The following is a 15,262-nucleotide window of genomic DNA, read 5'->3' as shown; positions in this document are numbered from 1 at the left end:
TGGCGACGTTTACAGCGTACCTGACTACTGCTGCCAATTCCCAATTACTAACAGCCTGCTATTTTGGCTGAACCGGGGACGCTCAGCCAGACGTGCGCCGGCTATTGTGCGTAAATCAATCGCGATCGCGGCAGCGCAGCGGCTTCCGCATACTGCTCAACCAAACGCGAACGCACATGCTCTCGTTAGGTGGTCGGCGCTATGGAGACGCAGCCGTCGGGCTACCGTTGGCTTGTTCCCGTCTCCTGCCCAGACGGTGCTGGAGCGAGCCTAATCCTGCGCTTACACTCGAACGGAAAACTTCGCGACGAATAACCGTCAACTACCCAACGCCATGGCTACCCCCCCAAACAACAAGACTGAGCTTCACACAGCCCTATCTCCCGCCATGCGACAAGGTCAAAACCGCTGGTTTCACAGTGCTGCACACATCTCATGGCAGCCGATCGCTTGAGCTCAGGAACAAGGAAGCCCTGTTCAAGCAAAGAAAACCTGAGATACGCGAAGGCCATATCGGGAATAGCTCCGATCTGATCGCATCTCCCACGCAAACTCGGAGCCCTGAAGCGCCCTGAGGGCTTCGCTGGCCGCGTCCAGGACGTGCGCGCCGATCTCTCGATACAAACATGTCGCCGACTCGCTGGGCCACGACTTATCCCTCTGCTGACATCTCCTTACTACGGCTTTTGTACCAGCGGGAAGCCATGCGCCAGAGGAAGGGACGGTGCTCTGTCAATACCACGGCCAGTGCAGCTCCATCGTTGTCCAGAGGTCGATGCCACTATTGGCAACATGGGAAATTGACCCTTATTGTTTGTGTTTCGAGTATTTGTCACTATGGCATTGTCCTAAGCTCCGGCCGTCCGCCGACGTCACACGGCATTGGTTCTTCCTTCTATCGCTCCTGCCCCGCCGCAAGTGCCCACTGCCAGATCGCCGGGGCCTCTAGTGCCGGCCTGTCAAAGTATCAGCCAGTCAAAGCCCGATGATCCCTGCGTCCTTGCTAGGCTTCAGATTCAGATCTGAGATGAAATATCTCCGTCTGCCGTGCATCCACACGGCTTTCCGTGCAACAAGGGAGCCAACAGGCAGGCCGAAAAGCGTACAGCGGCCACATTCAGGTGCATGAGGTCTGCTTCCCTTCCAGCTGAGCTCCGCGCGCTCTGAGCCCAATGGTGTTTGACATCATTGGAATTCACGACGTGTACTGCAGGGCTGTGGGTTGACCATGGTAATGGTACCCCGCTACGTGTGCTCACATCACACGGTTGACCAACTCCTTTTCTGACCAGTCCAGGTGCACCTTATCCTTTGAGGAGCAACCCAATACTTTGAGATCGCTGTGAAGTGTGTCGGGCTCCACATTGCTAAACCTACCCGTAGTACAACGCTGCGCGTCAAACTCAGGTCACAGTGACGTTGCGTACATTCCGCTCTATGCCTACCCATAACTACATGGATAGGAATCCTGAGTGGGTGCACACGGCTTGAGATCAGCGCGTACCTAGCTGCATGATCTTGCATCCGAGCCGGCTACGGTATCCTTTGCAGTATCCTGAACACGCTTCGTCTCACAGCGGCGCTATGTTCCCGCAAGTCAGTAGCTTACTGACTACTCAAACTTCCGCAGCCTCTTCAACTATCCTGCATGCCTTCCATTGACATCATTGGGCAAGGCGAGTTGAACCGAACATGGTGTTCGATGTCCCACCCCACTCCAATGCGGCAAGTGGAGCGCATACGTCGTCCGACAGCCCCATGTCAGATTGCCCTTCAATCTCCTTGCCTGTTTGCCGTTTGGCAGCTCTATCGTCATTTACCAAGTCTACATGAAACGCAGACGCCACCGCATGTACCAAGGTGGCCCTAAGACTGAGTACTTCTAGTTCCAGAACGTTCAACTTCATTCCACAGAGAAGCAATTCGGGTGTTTCGCATGCGCGCTGTAGCCGTGGCGCGCACGCCAATCTGCCCCGGCTCACAATGCTGCCTGGTGTCATGAACCAGGCAATCTTTCTATCCTCAATTTGGAAGGTCTGAGCGATTCAACCCCAGGAGTACAAATATGACTACCAAATTACACAACACCTGGGTATGGAGCTTCTGTATGACGCCCCGCGGGCCCTAATGCACGGTCGCCGGTTGAACTCGCTTGCATGCATGTCTCGGCGATACTCCGCCAGACCAATCAGATGTCCTCGTTCCCAAACCCCCTCCTCAAAGCGCTCGTTCCTTCTTGTCCGTATCCTACACGGTGCTGGGGTTCTACTTGAGGTCAAGTTGACGCGGGTGCGCTCGATCTGCTGCATTAGCTTGCCATGTATACGGTGGGCTGGCGTGTAGCAAGCCTCTTCGAAACAACTGGCTGATAGCACATCGGAGAGAACCCTCTCGAGATCTTCGGTTCAAAATCAGAAAATGCGCAATAGATCCATCCAGGCCCATCACACCCGCATTTCATACCGATACCAACGACCGCTGTCCTGCGAGCGCCTGAACCGTCGTTCAAGCGCGGGTTCGCAACGTCGCGAGATATTCTCTGGCGTGGAGCTCGCGGTCAATTTCATGTTAAGATCGGCAGCACAGCCCCAATTTCGGGGTTAAGCATGCTGCATCTCCATTTCATCAGCAGCTGCCTCTGGGCCTTCTAGGAATGCGTTCGCTTGCACGAGCGGTCTGCACTGCGCTGTGCGTTATGTGAGCAGTGGCTAGCTAAAGGCAGATGCGGTGAGGAGTGTTCAACGTTGCACACCCACTTTATCTCGATCCATGTTTTGTGTGGCTCGGATTGCGGTATTCTTTAATAGACCATTTCAAACCGTTCCAATGTTGTTTTCTGTCGCAATACTCTCGTCCCGCACATTGCCGCTGTCTGCAGTGCCATCCCTTCTGGCAGCAATGCAAGGGCACCATATGCAGGTGAGCAGACTGCTCCAGGCGTGCGGATAATTTGGGTAAATAGCGTCAGGCTTAAAAGGGTCCAGCGGAACATTGCTTCTTACCTACTCTGAGCAGCACCGCATACATAGGCGAGTGTAAACATCTGGGCCTTACAGCTCACTACACGCTACGACACCGCCCGTCCAAGCTACTAACCTCGCTTCCTACGAAGCCAATGACCATTGCGAATATTCTCAAAGCACAGCATAAGCAAGTAAGCAGCATCGTATGCACCTCGTATCAGGCCGCGCAGTAAGCTCGGATTCCGACGTCCGACGTAACAGCAACAACGTGGCGACAGTTTGCTCTCTGGCGTTCTACTCCTACGCCCGCAGGATAGGATGCAGGATGGAAAAGACGGCACGCATCTGGATTTCACAAGAAGCTGGGTAATGCCCGAACAGGGCTACACGAGGTGCAGCCACGTTTAGCGTTGGCCCATCATATCGAAGCGGAGGAAACTTACTGTGTAGGCACTGCTAGCATCGGCCGTCTTCCGTAGAGATCCAGTCGAACCACGGCTCTGTACGTTTGCGACTGCATTGAGTTTCCAGGAACATCCAATAGGCAGAAAACATCGGCCATTTCTCCGCTCATGGGAATGTAATCCAGCATGCGGCACAGCGATAAAGTTGCAGCAGCCTCGCGACAATAACTGCCACTCGGAGGTCACTCTTGCGCGACGAGTGGCGACGGAGTACGGATCCCCACGCGTCTTTGTCCAACGTGGCCAGCTAGCTGGATTCTTCTCCTGTTTACAGCAAATCCATCTTCCAAAGAGCACTCGACCAAATGTCGTGATGCCCGGATGTGGATGGAAGGATGGAAACTAGGTTGATCGTAATGAAACCTAGTCCATTCCATTCCGCAACAATCGCGTCCCATGTTACAAGACAGTCAAGTTCGAACGAAGCTTGAATTCGTTACCACAGTCACAAACTCTCGCGCGCAAGGTAAGATCGGAAGAGTAGGAGCTTACATCGCGCATGCCACCTTTTATTCTTGATGCTTGCATTGCTTTCCAAAGTCGCAGCTTGTTTCCATTGTCACCCATTTGGTCTTCCAATCATCATTTGTTTCCTCTTTCCAATTACTCTGTGGTCAGAAAGTCACGTGCGTTACCTATGGCATCAGACAACATCGTAGGTGAAGGCATTCGATCATTGATCGAGTATCATACCCAAGCGCAGCGCACACCATCAGCAGCGTTCATGTCGCGTCGGAAGTCAGCAGTAAATGTGATATCCGGGGTCGCTGCCAATACGCATCCAGACTGAAGTTGGGAAGTTGACGGGGAGGTACTTTCCAGATTCTCGAGTTCACATCCACCAGCATGCGGATGATATGTGTAACTAATTGGATCCAAGTTTACGTCTGCAAACCTCTACTTGTTATCTGTTTCCTGTATGTTTCCCTTCAATATATCTTCGAAGAGATTTCGTTAGTACCTTACACCTAAGTATCGTTCTTGACCTCGCGCATACTTTCAAGTCCCAATGTGCGCGAACTGTTCCTCTCTTTGCGATGCGAACCGCAACAAACGTCGTCCGGGTTACCAATCGCAACCTCTGCTGGGCCGTCGCTGCCGTCTCAAAGAGGAAAGAGCAAACAAACTCCAGCCTGGGACCTCACTGTCGGCCACCTGCCTACGTCACCATCCTGTGCTTGTCCATAGTCACATTTCTAGCATCTGTCCGTCGTACATGATCAAAATCGCTGAGAAGGCTAGTCGCATTTGCGCCACGGCACCCATGGTCTGTATGGGCGAGGTGGTGCCACGAAGGTGCCTTCCTGGGCACGCGCAGAGCACAACAACGACGCACGCTCTCGCCCCACAATCGCGCCTTCACCTTCACTTTTGCTCCTGCCAATCCGTCCTCTGCTTGTCGCCTGCCGCCGGAGCTAATTTCCGCCGTGCCTGCAAACGCTGCTCGCACGTCATATAAACAACTTTTCTGTGTCCACCTCCGTGTCTTCTGCTTCTCTCACGACACTCACCCCAAAGCCTCATCATCTCTGCAGCTGCATCAATCCAACACGAACATACTTCACTTCATCCCCACCACCAATCAGATTACCGCTATCAACATGTTCGGCTACAAGATCTTCGCTGTCGCTGCGCTTGCGCTGGCTGTCGTCGCCACTGACCGTGAGTACATGCTTCAGGCTTAGCTGCAAAGCTGCTTGGATACCTCTACATGGCATCGGGCACACGATCTAACATCTCTTGCAGCTGTCTGCGCTCCCGCTGCCACCGTGACTGTTACTGTCACCCAGTGCGTCCCCGAGCCCGGCAAGCCGTCGTCTGAGCCAGTCCCCGCTCTGTCAGATGTCTCCTCTACCCCCGCTATGTCGGCTGTCTCCTCGACTCCCGCTTTGTCGGCTGTATCCTCTACTCAAGACGGCGGAGCGCCTGTACCTACCACTACTAGCGTTGTCCTGCCTCCCCCAGGACGACCAGTTCCCACCACCAACGTCCCCGATGACGAGCCTTCCAGTGCTACTACTACGACTGACGGGGGTCCCTCATCCTCAGGTCGCCCTGGTGAGCCCACAACCACTGCCGTCGAAACTGCTGGCGCCGCTCTCGCAACGCCTGTCGTCGGTATGGGCTCGCTCGTCGCCATGGGTGCTGCAGCCCTGGCTATCATGGCCTAGGCCCGTTCACACAAGGTCCACGTGCTATATTGAGCAGGGGTGTCGCGCTACACGTCGCGTTCTCAGTCGAAGTCGTTAGTGCAAGGCCTAGTATCCATGGGGCTCTCTCTTATTGTCTTGATCATTCTCTCAAGACCCAGATACCCCCATTCATGATTTGGTATTAATGTATTGGCGGCTTATCATCGGCATGGGGTGTCATCACTCGTCGAAAAGCTGCCCCATGGTATTGCATGTTCATAGCCTTCCACGAGTCTAATAAAAATACTGACATCGTCATTACTCTTGCTTCCGTACCATGCTTGCTTTGATGACCATGCCGTGTGAAGTGGCTCTCACACCGCGCTTGGCTTCCACTCCTCGAGCTACCACGGATGACTGAGTTGATACCTTGTTGCTCGAGAGTCAATGAAGCCCTCCAGTGCTTGCCTATCAGAGTGCCCCTCGTTGTTGATTTCGGGCACTGAGAAGGGCAGTGATGAATATCCTACCGAGGACGGACAGTACGTTCATGTGGATCGTTAATACTGGCTAGAATGAAGGCATGATGAGACTGAGTACGGTTCTGATGGAGTGCACATGAATATCAACAGAAAGACATATCAAGGGCGGGGAAAGCGAAAACAGGGAACAAGCATAAATATACTCTGAGATATCTTCTAATGATAGTAAGAATCCCTCAATTAGAGAACGCATCATGCTAATATATATCGCTCGTTCCTCCCACTGGATGACCACTCAAACGAAGTACTATCCCGTTTGTTTATACTTCGTCCTCAACTCATCGATCTCGCGTTGGAACTTTTCCATATCGTCGAGGATGTTACTCGAATCGCTCCTTCCCTCGCCCTCCTTCCCACCAGCCATATTTTCATCGAGACCTAGCTTCTTCTCGCTCTCTTCCATTGGCGAGTATAAAGCATATTCGTTCCCACCTTTCTCGTCTGCAGGCGCGTATTCCCTCCTCAATGAGCTTTCGCTGGCTACGCTCGTCCGTCTGTGCTCTGTGCTTGTACGGCGGTACTCCGTGCTCGTCCGTCGGCTTTCTGTGGGGGACGAAGAGGGTATCTGAGGTCTTTGCTGATCAAGGCTTGAGCGATTTGATCGGCGTCTTGGTGGAGGCGGAGGTGGCGGCATGTTGCTTCCAGTGCTTTCTCCAGATACATTTCGCTGGGTATTGCGATTGGACGATATGGATGAGGCGCGGTGCACACTCGGCGCGGGTGACGAAGGTTGGGATTCTAGAGTGCTCCGGCGGGATGAAGGGGGTTCTGGAACAGATCTCGGCGTTCGACCCGAACTTGAACGCTGTGGCAGTTCGGTGCTAGAAGAGTTCGCGCTTGAGTTGCCTATGTTTGCGAGTCGTGCGCCGTGTCGTGAAGGTGGAGGACGTGGTGGTGACTTTGCTCCAAACGGGTCGACGTTACTTGGAACTGGGCTTTGTATGGGGTCAACCGAGTGCTGAGATGATATCGTAAGGTTTGAACTGCTCCGCGATCTATTGCCTGTTGTCGTCGTCGTCTTGAGCTGACTCTGCCTACGGGCCAATGGCACGGGCGGAGGTGCCTTCTTTTGTCTATTTGTGCCTTCCGAAGGCGGTGAAGGCAGGTCTTGTGCTGGTGGGGTTGGTTGGGATTGTAGCGGGGTGGTATCTTGCGTGCTGATATGGGATGACTGCGGCGCAGCAACGGGAGTTGGGGGGAGCGGCTTGTTTGTATCCGAACTGTCTGTCCGTCTGATAGCCGGCGGTGGTGTTGGCTCTGTGGCTGCAAAGCTCTCGAAGGACACTGTCTGTGGCTGTCTCTGCGTAACGAGCTTTCCGTGTCGATGCTTGGGGGCAGGTGGGGGCTTCTTTTTGCCCTTCTTCACCTCGGAGACTAGCCCCATGCTCTCGTCCTCTTCCGAGTCAGCCATATCGACCGATGTACGTGGCGAGTCAGCGTGGGATTCTTGTATGGGCTCGAATAGCGATTGCCGGGAGACTGAGGAGGTATCCGTGCTACTACTGGTCTCGAATTGCGCGCCTGCGACGGGTTGTGATGCGCTCGTAGACTGCTGAGGCGGACCGGATGGTCGCGGAGTAGCCTTTCCGGTCAGGAGTAGGTTCTTGAAGCTCTCCACATCCAAGGAAGCTCTGCTGTTGCCTAGCATCGGTCTTCCCGTGTTCGTCCGCTCCTCCTCGCTCTCTTTGTCTTGGGGTTCTAACGAGGCCAGTGTTCTCGAGAATGGATTCGCTGGTACGTTACCCGGCGATTGCATCGCCAGCGGCTCGCCAAAGGTTGATCTCGGGTTTGGGGACGCGTCCGCTATTGCCATGGCGTCTTTCCCGACAACTTGGGCATTGGCTTCGCCCGCTGTGACAGAGTTGTTGACAAAGCCGGCGGGTGTTACGGGAGGCGGTGGGCTTGCAGGCCGACCTTGGCTCGATCGCCGGGCCATAAGCTCGTTCAAGGTCGCATCTGAGTCGTCAAAGATGGGCGGTGGAATCGTAGTAGTGGGCGAGAGAATGCGGACAGACTTCTTGGTCTTGCCAGTCGAGGGCGGGGCGGCATCTTCGAGCACTGTAAGACAATTACTCCTTGAATGCCAGCAGACGCAGAAAGGCAAGGCGAGGGAATACCATGGTCGCTGTCCTCCCTGCGCGCTTCAAGCACACTGCTATCCGTGTTGATGAAGGAAGTCTGCGGGACGGGCGCGGGCTGACGGGGAGCTTGAGAAAGGCGGAAGGGGTTTCCGGACGACATGGTGGGTGCTAAAAACAATGCATTATTCTATGTACATGGAAGGGGCGCGAGAGAAGCGGTGAGATGGTGCCGCGCAAGAAATGCTGCTGCTGATAGTCGGCTCTGCGACGTGATCATCGCCGATATGCAGGTGCTGGCGATCCGGCGCGGGACAGCGAACAGCCCCCACCATCGTACCTCGTACACCATGACGGCCCAATGAACCTCTGCTATCCATCTGGCACAATTTCGCCAACAAATTCTGTGGCCCTGTGTGTTCTAAAGCTCCCGTTTCAATATTCGCTGTCTGCTACAGGATTTGAACACTTCCTTACACTGTTTAGTAAACGCGTGGGCATCTTGCAGCGGCCTACCGCGGCTATCTATGTAAGGGTCTATCTCCACGGTACGCTAATCGACATACACATGCCACCCTGCCTGGCAGTCAAACCACTTGCGCGCCAAGTTCCCTCCACTCTCTGTCGGTTGGCTGAAAGCAACTCGAGCTTTCTCAATGTGCAGCCCATAGATGAAGTCGGATCGTGCAATATCCAACAGCCTAGTCGCAACGCCTTTCTTTCTATGTTGATTTGACGTCCATATACGCGATATGCCCAAGGCCACCGGATCTGAATCGGTGCTGATAGAAATAGAAGAGCTATGGGGCGCGACAGCATCTCCGTGCTCCTGGTCGGGCGAACTGGTGGGGTCCAACACCTTATAGGCTTCCCAGATTCGCTCTGCCAAACATGCTCCTACACACTTGTTCCCTCGAATGTATAAATATATCTTGAATCGATCGACGAGTGCCACGTTGGCTGGGTTCTTCGCCGAGGGCCGTGGTTTCGGTACCGGCGTAGTCCGTTCTGTTTCGTCTGCCTGGACTGTCCGACTCGTCTGTCCCCAAAGCTCCTCGTCTGATATGGGAACAGCAGCAAGCTCTGTATTCACAACCTTCAACACATCACTCGCCCGGTTGCGCAGCGCCTGTGCATCCTTGCGTCCAACCACGGCGATGAAGCTCCCATCACCACTCCATATCTGGTTCTTCCTAAAGCGCTCCACGACTGGCTTGGTGAAGTCGACACCCCCAAGGTTCATCGCATGAAATTTCTTGTGTAGCGCTGCGTCCTCAGCATTCGACGGTATGTACTGCATTCCACATGTCTTGCATGTTTTGCGCGTCTCTGAAGCCAGGTCTAACTGCATCTGTACCATCTGCTTCTTTTTTGGTGCTGGCTTCGGTGGACTTTGCGCATTGTGACTCCGTTCTGTAAGGGGTTCTTTGGCGGGCGTGCTCGGCTTGAGTTGCTTCTTGAATATCGAAAAGACTGGTCGCCGTTTTTGAATGGGTGGAGGGGAGCTGCGCGGTGCGGGCGACGATGGTGGACTAGACCGAGGCGGTTCGTCTGAGAAGACTGCGGGCGAGTCTTTGGGGCTGGATGGAGGGGCGGTGGAGCTTTCACGCTCGCATTCGAGAGATGAAATGACAATCGTAGGAGCATTATCCAACGGGGTCAAGGTCGTCGTTTCGGTACTTTCGATTGTCGTCTCGACGCGTCTTCGTTTGGTAGGCGGTTCTTCATCGTAGAGTTGGCGCTTCGTGTGTCGCGAATAGGTTCTGACAACCCTTCTGGACTATGTTAGACATGCGACATATATTCAATTGAATCGGCTTACTTTGCTCCGAAGGACGACATTACGGCGCTGTTGGCAAGCATCGTAGGAGCAGGGAGTGCTGGACCGCCCACGCGACAGACGCGTTTTAGCGCGCTGCGCTAGTGCCCGCCCGCCTGCACGACGTCACGCCTCGTCCTCTCACATGTCACCTGGTCAGTCCCAAACATCGTGTTCAAGGATATACTTCACAGTCATCAAGTCTTTGCGCGTTTTTTCGATACGGCGATATGCTTGCATCGTTCTTGACTAATCAAAAGGGCGAGCACCGCTAGTTCAGGCAACCGGTCGATATCCCAGCAGGGAAGGTGCGTTTGCTTCGTGCTGACTGGCCTTATCATGGTCACTCAAAGGGCATCTATGAGTCAACGGCCGTGAAGCAATCAAGTACTAAAAGTGCACAAATACTGGACTTCCTCTACTGACCTATCTTATTCCTTCCTCACGTATTCGCACATCTCGTCGGTGTATCCATCTCCAGAATGGCGGAACAAACAACACCAGCACAGACGGGCACATCAGTTCCATCATCCATAGTGACTACCAAGCGTCTAATAATCCGTCCAATGTGCCTCGAAGATGCCCCTTCGACTTCCCTGCACGCCAACGACCCCCTCATCGCCAAGTATATGCGAGGAACGTTTCCCAGTCCATATACACAGTCCAGCGCCGAGACATGGATCAACACAAACCTCGCACTCCCATATCAACACCATTTCGTTATCTGTGAGAGATCAGCGCCAGAACTCGCAATAGGAGGCATCGGTTTGAAACTAGGCTCGGATGTGTACGCACATGTAGCCGAAGTTGGTTTCTGGGTTGGAAAGACATATTGGGGAAAAGGTTATATCACTGAGGCACTGGAAGCCTTCACAACCTGGAGTTTTGAGAGTTACGAGAACAATGGCCAACGATTGTCCAAACTCTACGCTGGGGTGTTCTCTGGCAACAGGGCGAGCATGCGGTGCTTTGAAAAGAATGGGTACATCCTCGAAGGTGTGCTGAGGGACAATGTTTACAAGAATGGTGAGATAAAGGATGAGCACATGTTCGGTATGAGAAAGGCAGACTGGGAGAAGAGATTGTGTGAGGGTGTCAGCAAATAGTGGAGTGAGGCTGGTAGCACCTGAGGTGGATCAGAGGGATCTCAGATTTGGTAGTCTTTGGAAAGGTGATCACAGTAGTGGCCAAGACAGGTTGAGAAGGCTCAAAGAGGAAGTCTAGTTTTTGATTCAAAAAGCTAAAGTGCGCTTGAGGTAACTCAAGGACCTGGTTGGGCTATGTATGCTTGGAGTTGCATGAGCAGTATCTCAACCGGCACATTGTGCCTTGCTCTCTTCATCACGACACATTTCTCATCAGCATACTTGCTGCCTTTTATCAGTTCTTGCGCTTTGTCTTCTCCAAGTAGATCCGTCAAACTGTAGACCGCAACCTTTCTGCCTCGCCAAGTGGTTGTATGAAACTCGAGCTCCGGGAACATCAGCCGGGGTTGCAGACATGCGATGACAGGACCAGTATACCAGTGTGGTGAAGAGTGAGTGACTTCTGGGGTAGCATGTGGATCCAGCTTCGCCTCAAAGCTCTTGGTAAAGTAGGCTGACCACTTTTCCAGCTCAGCCATGTTCAGATCTGCCGTCTTTTGCATATCATCCCCACGGTTATGAAGCGATCGGAATATGAGGACAGAAGACACGTCTTCGACGCCCTCAATGTCTTCAGTCCGGGGGCTCGCGACTGGAATCAATCGACCTCTGAAACCAAAGTTCCAGCTGAGCTTACTCCCTACTGTCTTGCGCATCACGTCCAGTATGAAGTCTGGCATGTCCTCCCTCCAAACCATCTTCTTCAAGCCCAGCCCGCCAAACTTTTCGGCCATGCGTGAGTTCAGGGCTTTTTCCCAGGCTTTCTTCTTGCCCAGTTGTACAGTAATCCGACGAGTCCCAAGGAAGCGGTGTGGGGGTCCGAGGTGCTTCTTGTCCGTCGTGAGAGAGACAGGCAGGAGCCAAGGGTCTTTAGTCGTAGGGTGCGCGCGTGCGTGGAGAGAGGTTAGGAAAGCGCTGGGGAGGGAGATCATTGTTGCGCGGCATTGACGGACTGGCGATGCCAACGCGTGGGCTGAAAAATTAGTTTTACATTGCCATCGAGGGACAGCATTATGCATACCGAATGGATTCTCCCATAGTTTCTTCTGGAAAGGCGTGAATTCAGCAAAGTTCGGTCGCTCTTTCGTCTGTTCATAGCGAGACCTTTCTTCTAAGGCTACCGGGTCGAGCAATGGCGAAAGTGGAAGTTCTTTGGCTGTCTCGTCTTTGCGGAGGCGGAACGTTTGGTGGGCATCTTCGCGCGTAGGACCAAGGTCATTGCCTTTCAAGAGACGACCGGGAATATGGGCGGAGGATTGGCGGCATTGAGCCCGCGCCGGGAGTCTAGTGGGGCTCAAGCATGACGTCGGGCGACAGATCCATCTGCCTGGCATCAGGCGGGACAGGGAGCGACTGCGTGGTTCGTGTGGGTTGGAAGTGTTGCGCAGGAAGAGCCAAACGATCGCTTCGGACCCCCGGCTTGGCGCGCCGGAGCTGCGTTCACGCGGGGAGGCAGGAGCTCCCCAACATCACCATCATGGCTTCTCTATTACGGCGGGCTACAAGGCCATCAACACTACAAAGCTTTACTAGATATGGCACGCGGTGGATATCAAGCCAATTCGGCTTCCAGCCGCAATGGAGTCCACAGCAGCAGGACCAACAGACACCGCGCGCCATCTCACTGCCGATACCCTACGTGACGGAGACTACTGTGAGCTCAGCAGCGCTACTATTCAAGAGCTAGCTGACTTTATAGGGTGGAGGCTGGAAAACTTCCGACATCTTCTCGCGTCTCCTGCAAGAGCGCATCATCTGCCTGAACGGCGAAGTTGACGACTACATGTCCGCCAACGCTGTCGCCCAGCTCCTCTTCCTCGAAGCCGACAACCCCGAGAAACCCATATCCATGTACATCAACTCGCCTGGTGGCAGCGTGAGCGCCGGTCTTGCGATTTACGATACCATGAACTACATCCGCTGCCCGGTCAGCACAATATGCATGGGCATCGCAGCCTCCATGGGATCATTGCTGCTTGCAGGTGGCGCCGAGGGGCAGCGATACATATTACCACATGCGCGAGTCATGATACACCAGCCGAGTGGCGGATACCGTGGCAAGGCAAGCGATATCGCGGACCATGCCAAAGAGATCCTTAGGATACGGGACAAGCTAAACAAGATATACCAGTCGCATGTTACGAAGAAGAGGACGTTGGAGGAGATTGAGAAGTACATGGAGCGCGACTACTTCATGGACGCGCAAGAGGCGGTAGACTTTGGTATCGTGGACAAGATACTAGAAAAGAGAGAGGCGCCGGCTAAGGAAGAGGAGAAGAAATAGGAACGCCAACTACCGAATAGTACAAGTAAGACCATGACCACTTATCATCGGAGTGTGTCTGCTATCAATACTGCGCCCGTGTAGTAGCTTCATGCCATCTTTGGGGCCAAGGTTTGTGTGTCTTCTACATACCACTTTTGCTTATTATAGATCACCAGAACCGGAACAGCTCTATCACACAATCGTCAAATACGTTTGCAGATGCTGCACTCGAAGTTTCGTTACAATGGCATGTACATGTGCTGCAGTGCCTTCAAGTGGTTCAAATTGCTACGCCTCACCCCTGCCTAACCGCTACCAGGTACATTCCGGTCACGTTTTCAACCTTTCCATACAACCCTGTTTTGTTTCTGCAACGCAAATCTGTATTCGACATGAGCTCTCGTTGTGTTGATAAGCGCGCGCTTTCTCGATACGTAACTGAGACGGTCCTGATCCTGCCGAAGCGCTGTTCGTTCCTCATGATCCTGCTTAGGCGACACAGCGACAACTCTTAAACTCCAGGAGAAGATGCATTCTGAATATCAGTCAGAGAGAAACATACAAACATCTTTACTACTTACAATGTCAGCACCTGTGTTTACCTTCAACACCTCATCGCTCCGATCGCCGTCACCAGCGTCAGCAAGTAAGCCAGCTGTGGGTGCAAGCCGTGTGCCCATAGATAGAAGAACTGACGATAGTCAAATGCTGGCGTAAGTATGTTGTATCTGACTATTGCTACTGCTAATGTCCCGTAGATTTGACAGCCCTATGCTGAAAGTGCGCGTTGGGTCAGGCCTCAACGCGGCATCATTCTTCGTGCATTCGACACTCCTCACATCCAGATCCGACTTCTTCAAGCATGCCACTAGTCAGGACTCGAAAGAAAACGAAGAAACTACAGTTGCACTACCAGAAGAAAATCCCGACACGTTTCGTCGATACCTCAACCTGGTATACGCACGCCAGCTGATAGTCACCAAAGGGATTATGCAATGGCTGAAACTATGCCGTCTCTACGTACTAGCGGAGAAACTACAAGACATCACATCCAAGAACCAGATCATCGACGGGATGTGCGGCTTCTTCAACGCTATTACCTGCCGACCCGCCGTGGAAGGAAGGATCCATTGTGGGCTTCCGGCTGAAGCAACAGCGGAGCTGTATGACGGTACCACACATGGAAGCGGGGCCCGAAGACTCCTTGTGGACCTATACACAGACTTCGGCTCGGAAATCTGGCTTCAAAGCTATTCATCAACCGCTTTGCCCGAGGAGTTCATCCATGAAATCGCTATTCGCTTGATTGAAAAGCGCGGTCCTGTGTTCTCTGATTTCCGAAATAGCTGTCCATCGTACAAATATCATGACGTCCGCGCATCTCCCCCGGAAGTGACCCCAACTGGAACAGGAGAAGTTGAGCCAGTCTTGGCAGACGAGCGGAGCGATGCGACGCAAGCCCTTACGGTCACGAAAAAGGAGCCTGATGAAGACGTGTGTGAGCCCAAAGATATCAAGGAAGAAATGAAGCGTGGAAGCTCTGATGTTGCAGCTGATCAAGTTGCAACAAACCCATCCTGCCAGAATATTGCGGCCTCTACGGCTAAGCCCGTGTTTGGAGGCCCACTAAAAGTGGGATGAGAGCTCCGCAGATGGGAGAAGGGGTTTCGTTCTACGGAAGCAATAACGCAAGATCTAACGTCCTTTGAAGAAGTGTATTTTTAAGCCGGTTTGTACGGCCTGTGTAGTTGCTCAGTCAATCACGATTCATGAAAATAAATGCCACGCAGATATGTTACAGTGTATTTGGAAGTATTGTCGCTAATTCTAATAACCTTTTTCAACGACATGGT

General features: G+C 53.2%; 7 protein-coding genes across 7 annotated transcripts; 4 read left to right on the top strand and 3 right to left on the bottom strand.

Annotated features, from left to right (window-relative positions):
• Window positions 1-5,028: 5,028 nt before the first annotated feature.
• On the top strand, window positions 5,029-5,598 carry J4E85_006056 (uncharacterized protein; the record flags this gene model as incomplete). The annotated part of the gene is made up of 2 exons (XM_051470297.1): window positions 5,029-5,089; window positions 5,174-5,598. The coding sequence occupies 2 exons, from the start codon at window positions 5,029-5,031 to the stop codon at window positions 5,596-5,598; spliced, it is 486 nt and encodes a 161-aa protein (XP_051325785.1).
• A 750-nt stretch (window positions 5,599-6,348) lies between these two features.
• Window positions 6,349-8,342, bottom strand: J4E85_006055 (uncharacterized protein; the record flags this gene model as incomplete). The annotated part of the gene is made up of 3 exons (XM_051470296.1): window positions 6,349-6,644; window positions 7,140-8,159; window positions 8,219-8,342. The coding sequence occupies 3 exons, from the start codon at window positions 8,340-8,342 to the stop codon at window positions 6,349-6,351; spliced, it is 1,440 nt and encodes a 479-aa protein (XP_051325784.1).
• A 390-nt stretch (window positions 8,343-8,732) lies between these two features.
• Window positions 8,733-10,021, bottom strand: J4E85_006054 (uncharacterized protein; the record flags this gene model as incomplete). Its single annotated transcript, XM_051470295.1, has 2 exons — window positions 8,733-9,954; window positions 10,002-10,021. The coding sequence occupies 2 exons, from the start codon at window positions 10,019-10,021 to the stop codon at window positions 8,733-8,735; spliced, it is 1,242 nt and encodes a 413-aa protein (XP_051325783.1).
• A 459-nt stretch (window positions 10,022-10,480) lies between these two features.
• Window positions 10,481-11,104, top strand: J4E85_006053 (uncharacterized protein; the record flags this gene model as incomplete). The annotated part of the gene is made up of 1 exon (XM_051470294.1): window positions 10,481-11,104. One exon carries the CDS (start codon window positions 10,481-10,483, stop codon window positions 11,102-11,104), a length of 624 nt encoding a protein of 207 aa, XP_051325782.1.
• Window positions 11,105-11,259: 155 nt separating this feature from the next.
• J4E85_006052 (uncharacterized protein) lies at window positions 11,260-12,075 on the bottom strand (the record flags this gene model as incomplete). Its single annotated transcript, XM_051470293.1, has 1 exon — window positions 11,260-12,075. The coding sequence occupies one exon, from the start codon at window positions 12,073-12,075 to the stop codon at window positions 11,260-11,262; it is 816 nt and encodes a 271-aa protein (XP_051325781.1).
• Window positions 12,076-12,620: 545 nt separating this feature from the next.
• Window positions 12,621-13,427, top strand: J4E85_006051 (uncharacterized protein; the record flags this gene model as incomplete). The annotated part of the gene is made up of 2 exons (XM_051470292.1): window positions 12,621-12,797; window positions 12,843-13,427. The coding sequence occupies 2 exons, from the start codon at window positions 12,621-12,623 to the stop codon at window positions 13,425-13,427; spliced, it is 762 nt and encodes a 253-aa protein (XP_051325780.1).
• Window positions 13,428-13,991: 564 nt separating this feature from the next.
• J4E85_006050 (uncharacterized protein) lies at window positions 13,992-15,050 on the top strand (the record flags this gene model as incomplete). Its single annotated transcript, XM_051470291.1, has 2 exons — window positions 13,992-14,122; window positions 14,168-15,050. 2 exons carry the CDS (start codon window positions 13,992-13,994, stop codon window positions 15,048-15,050), a joined length of 1,014 nt encoding a protein of 337 aa, XP_051325779.1.
• Window positions 15,051-15,262: the final 212 nt, after the last annotated feature.

Source organism: Alternaria conjuncta (assembly GCF_024043145.1).
Source record: "Alternaria conjuncta strain BMP 0040 chromosome Unknown scaffold_8, whole genome shotgun sequence".
NCBI lineage: Eukaryota > Fungi > Ascomycota > Dothideomycetes > Pleosporales > Pleosporaceae > Alternaria > Alternaria conjuncta.
This window is presented reverse-complemented; position numbering and strand designations above follow the sequence as displayed.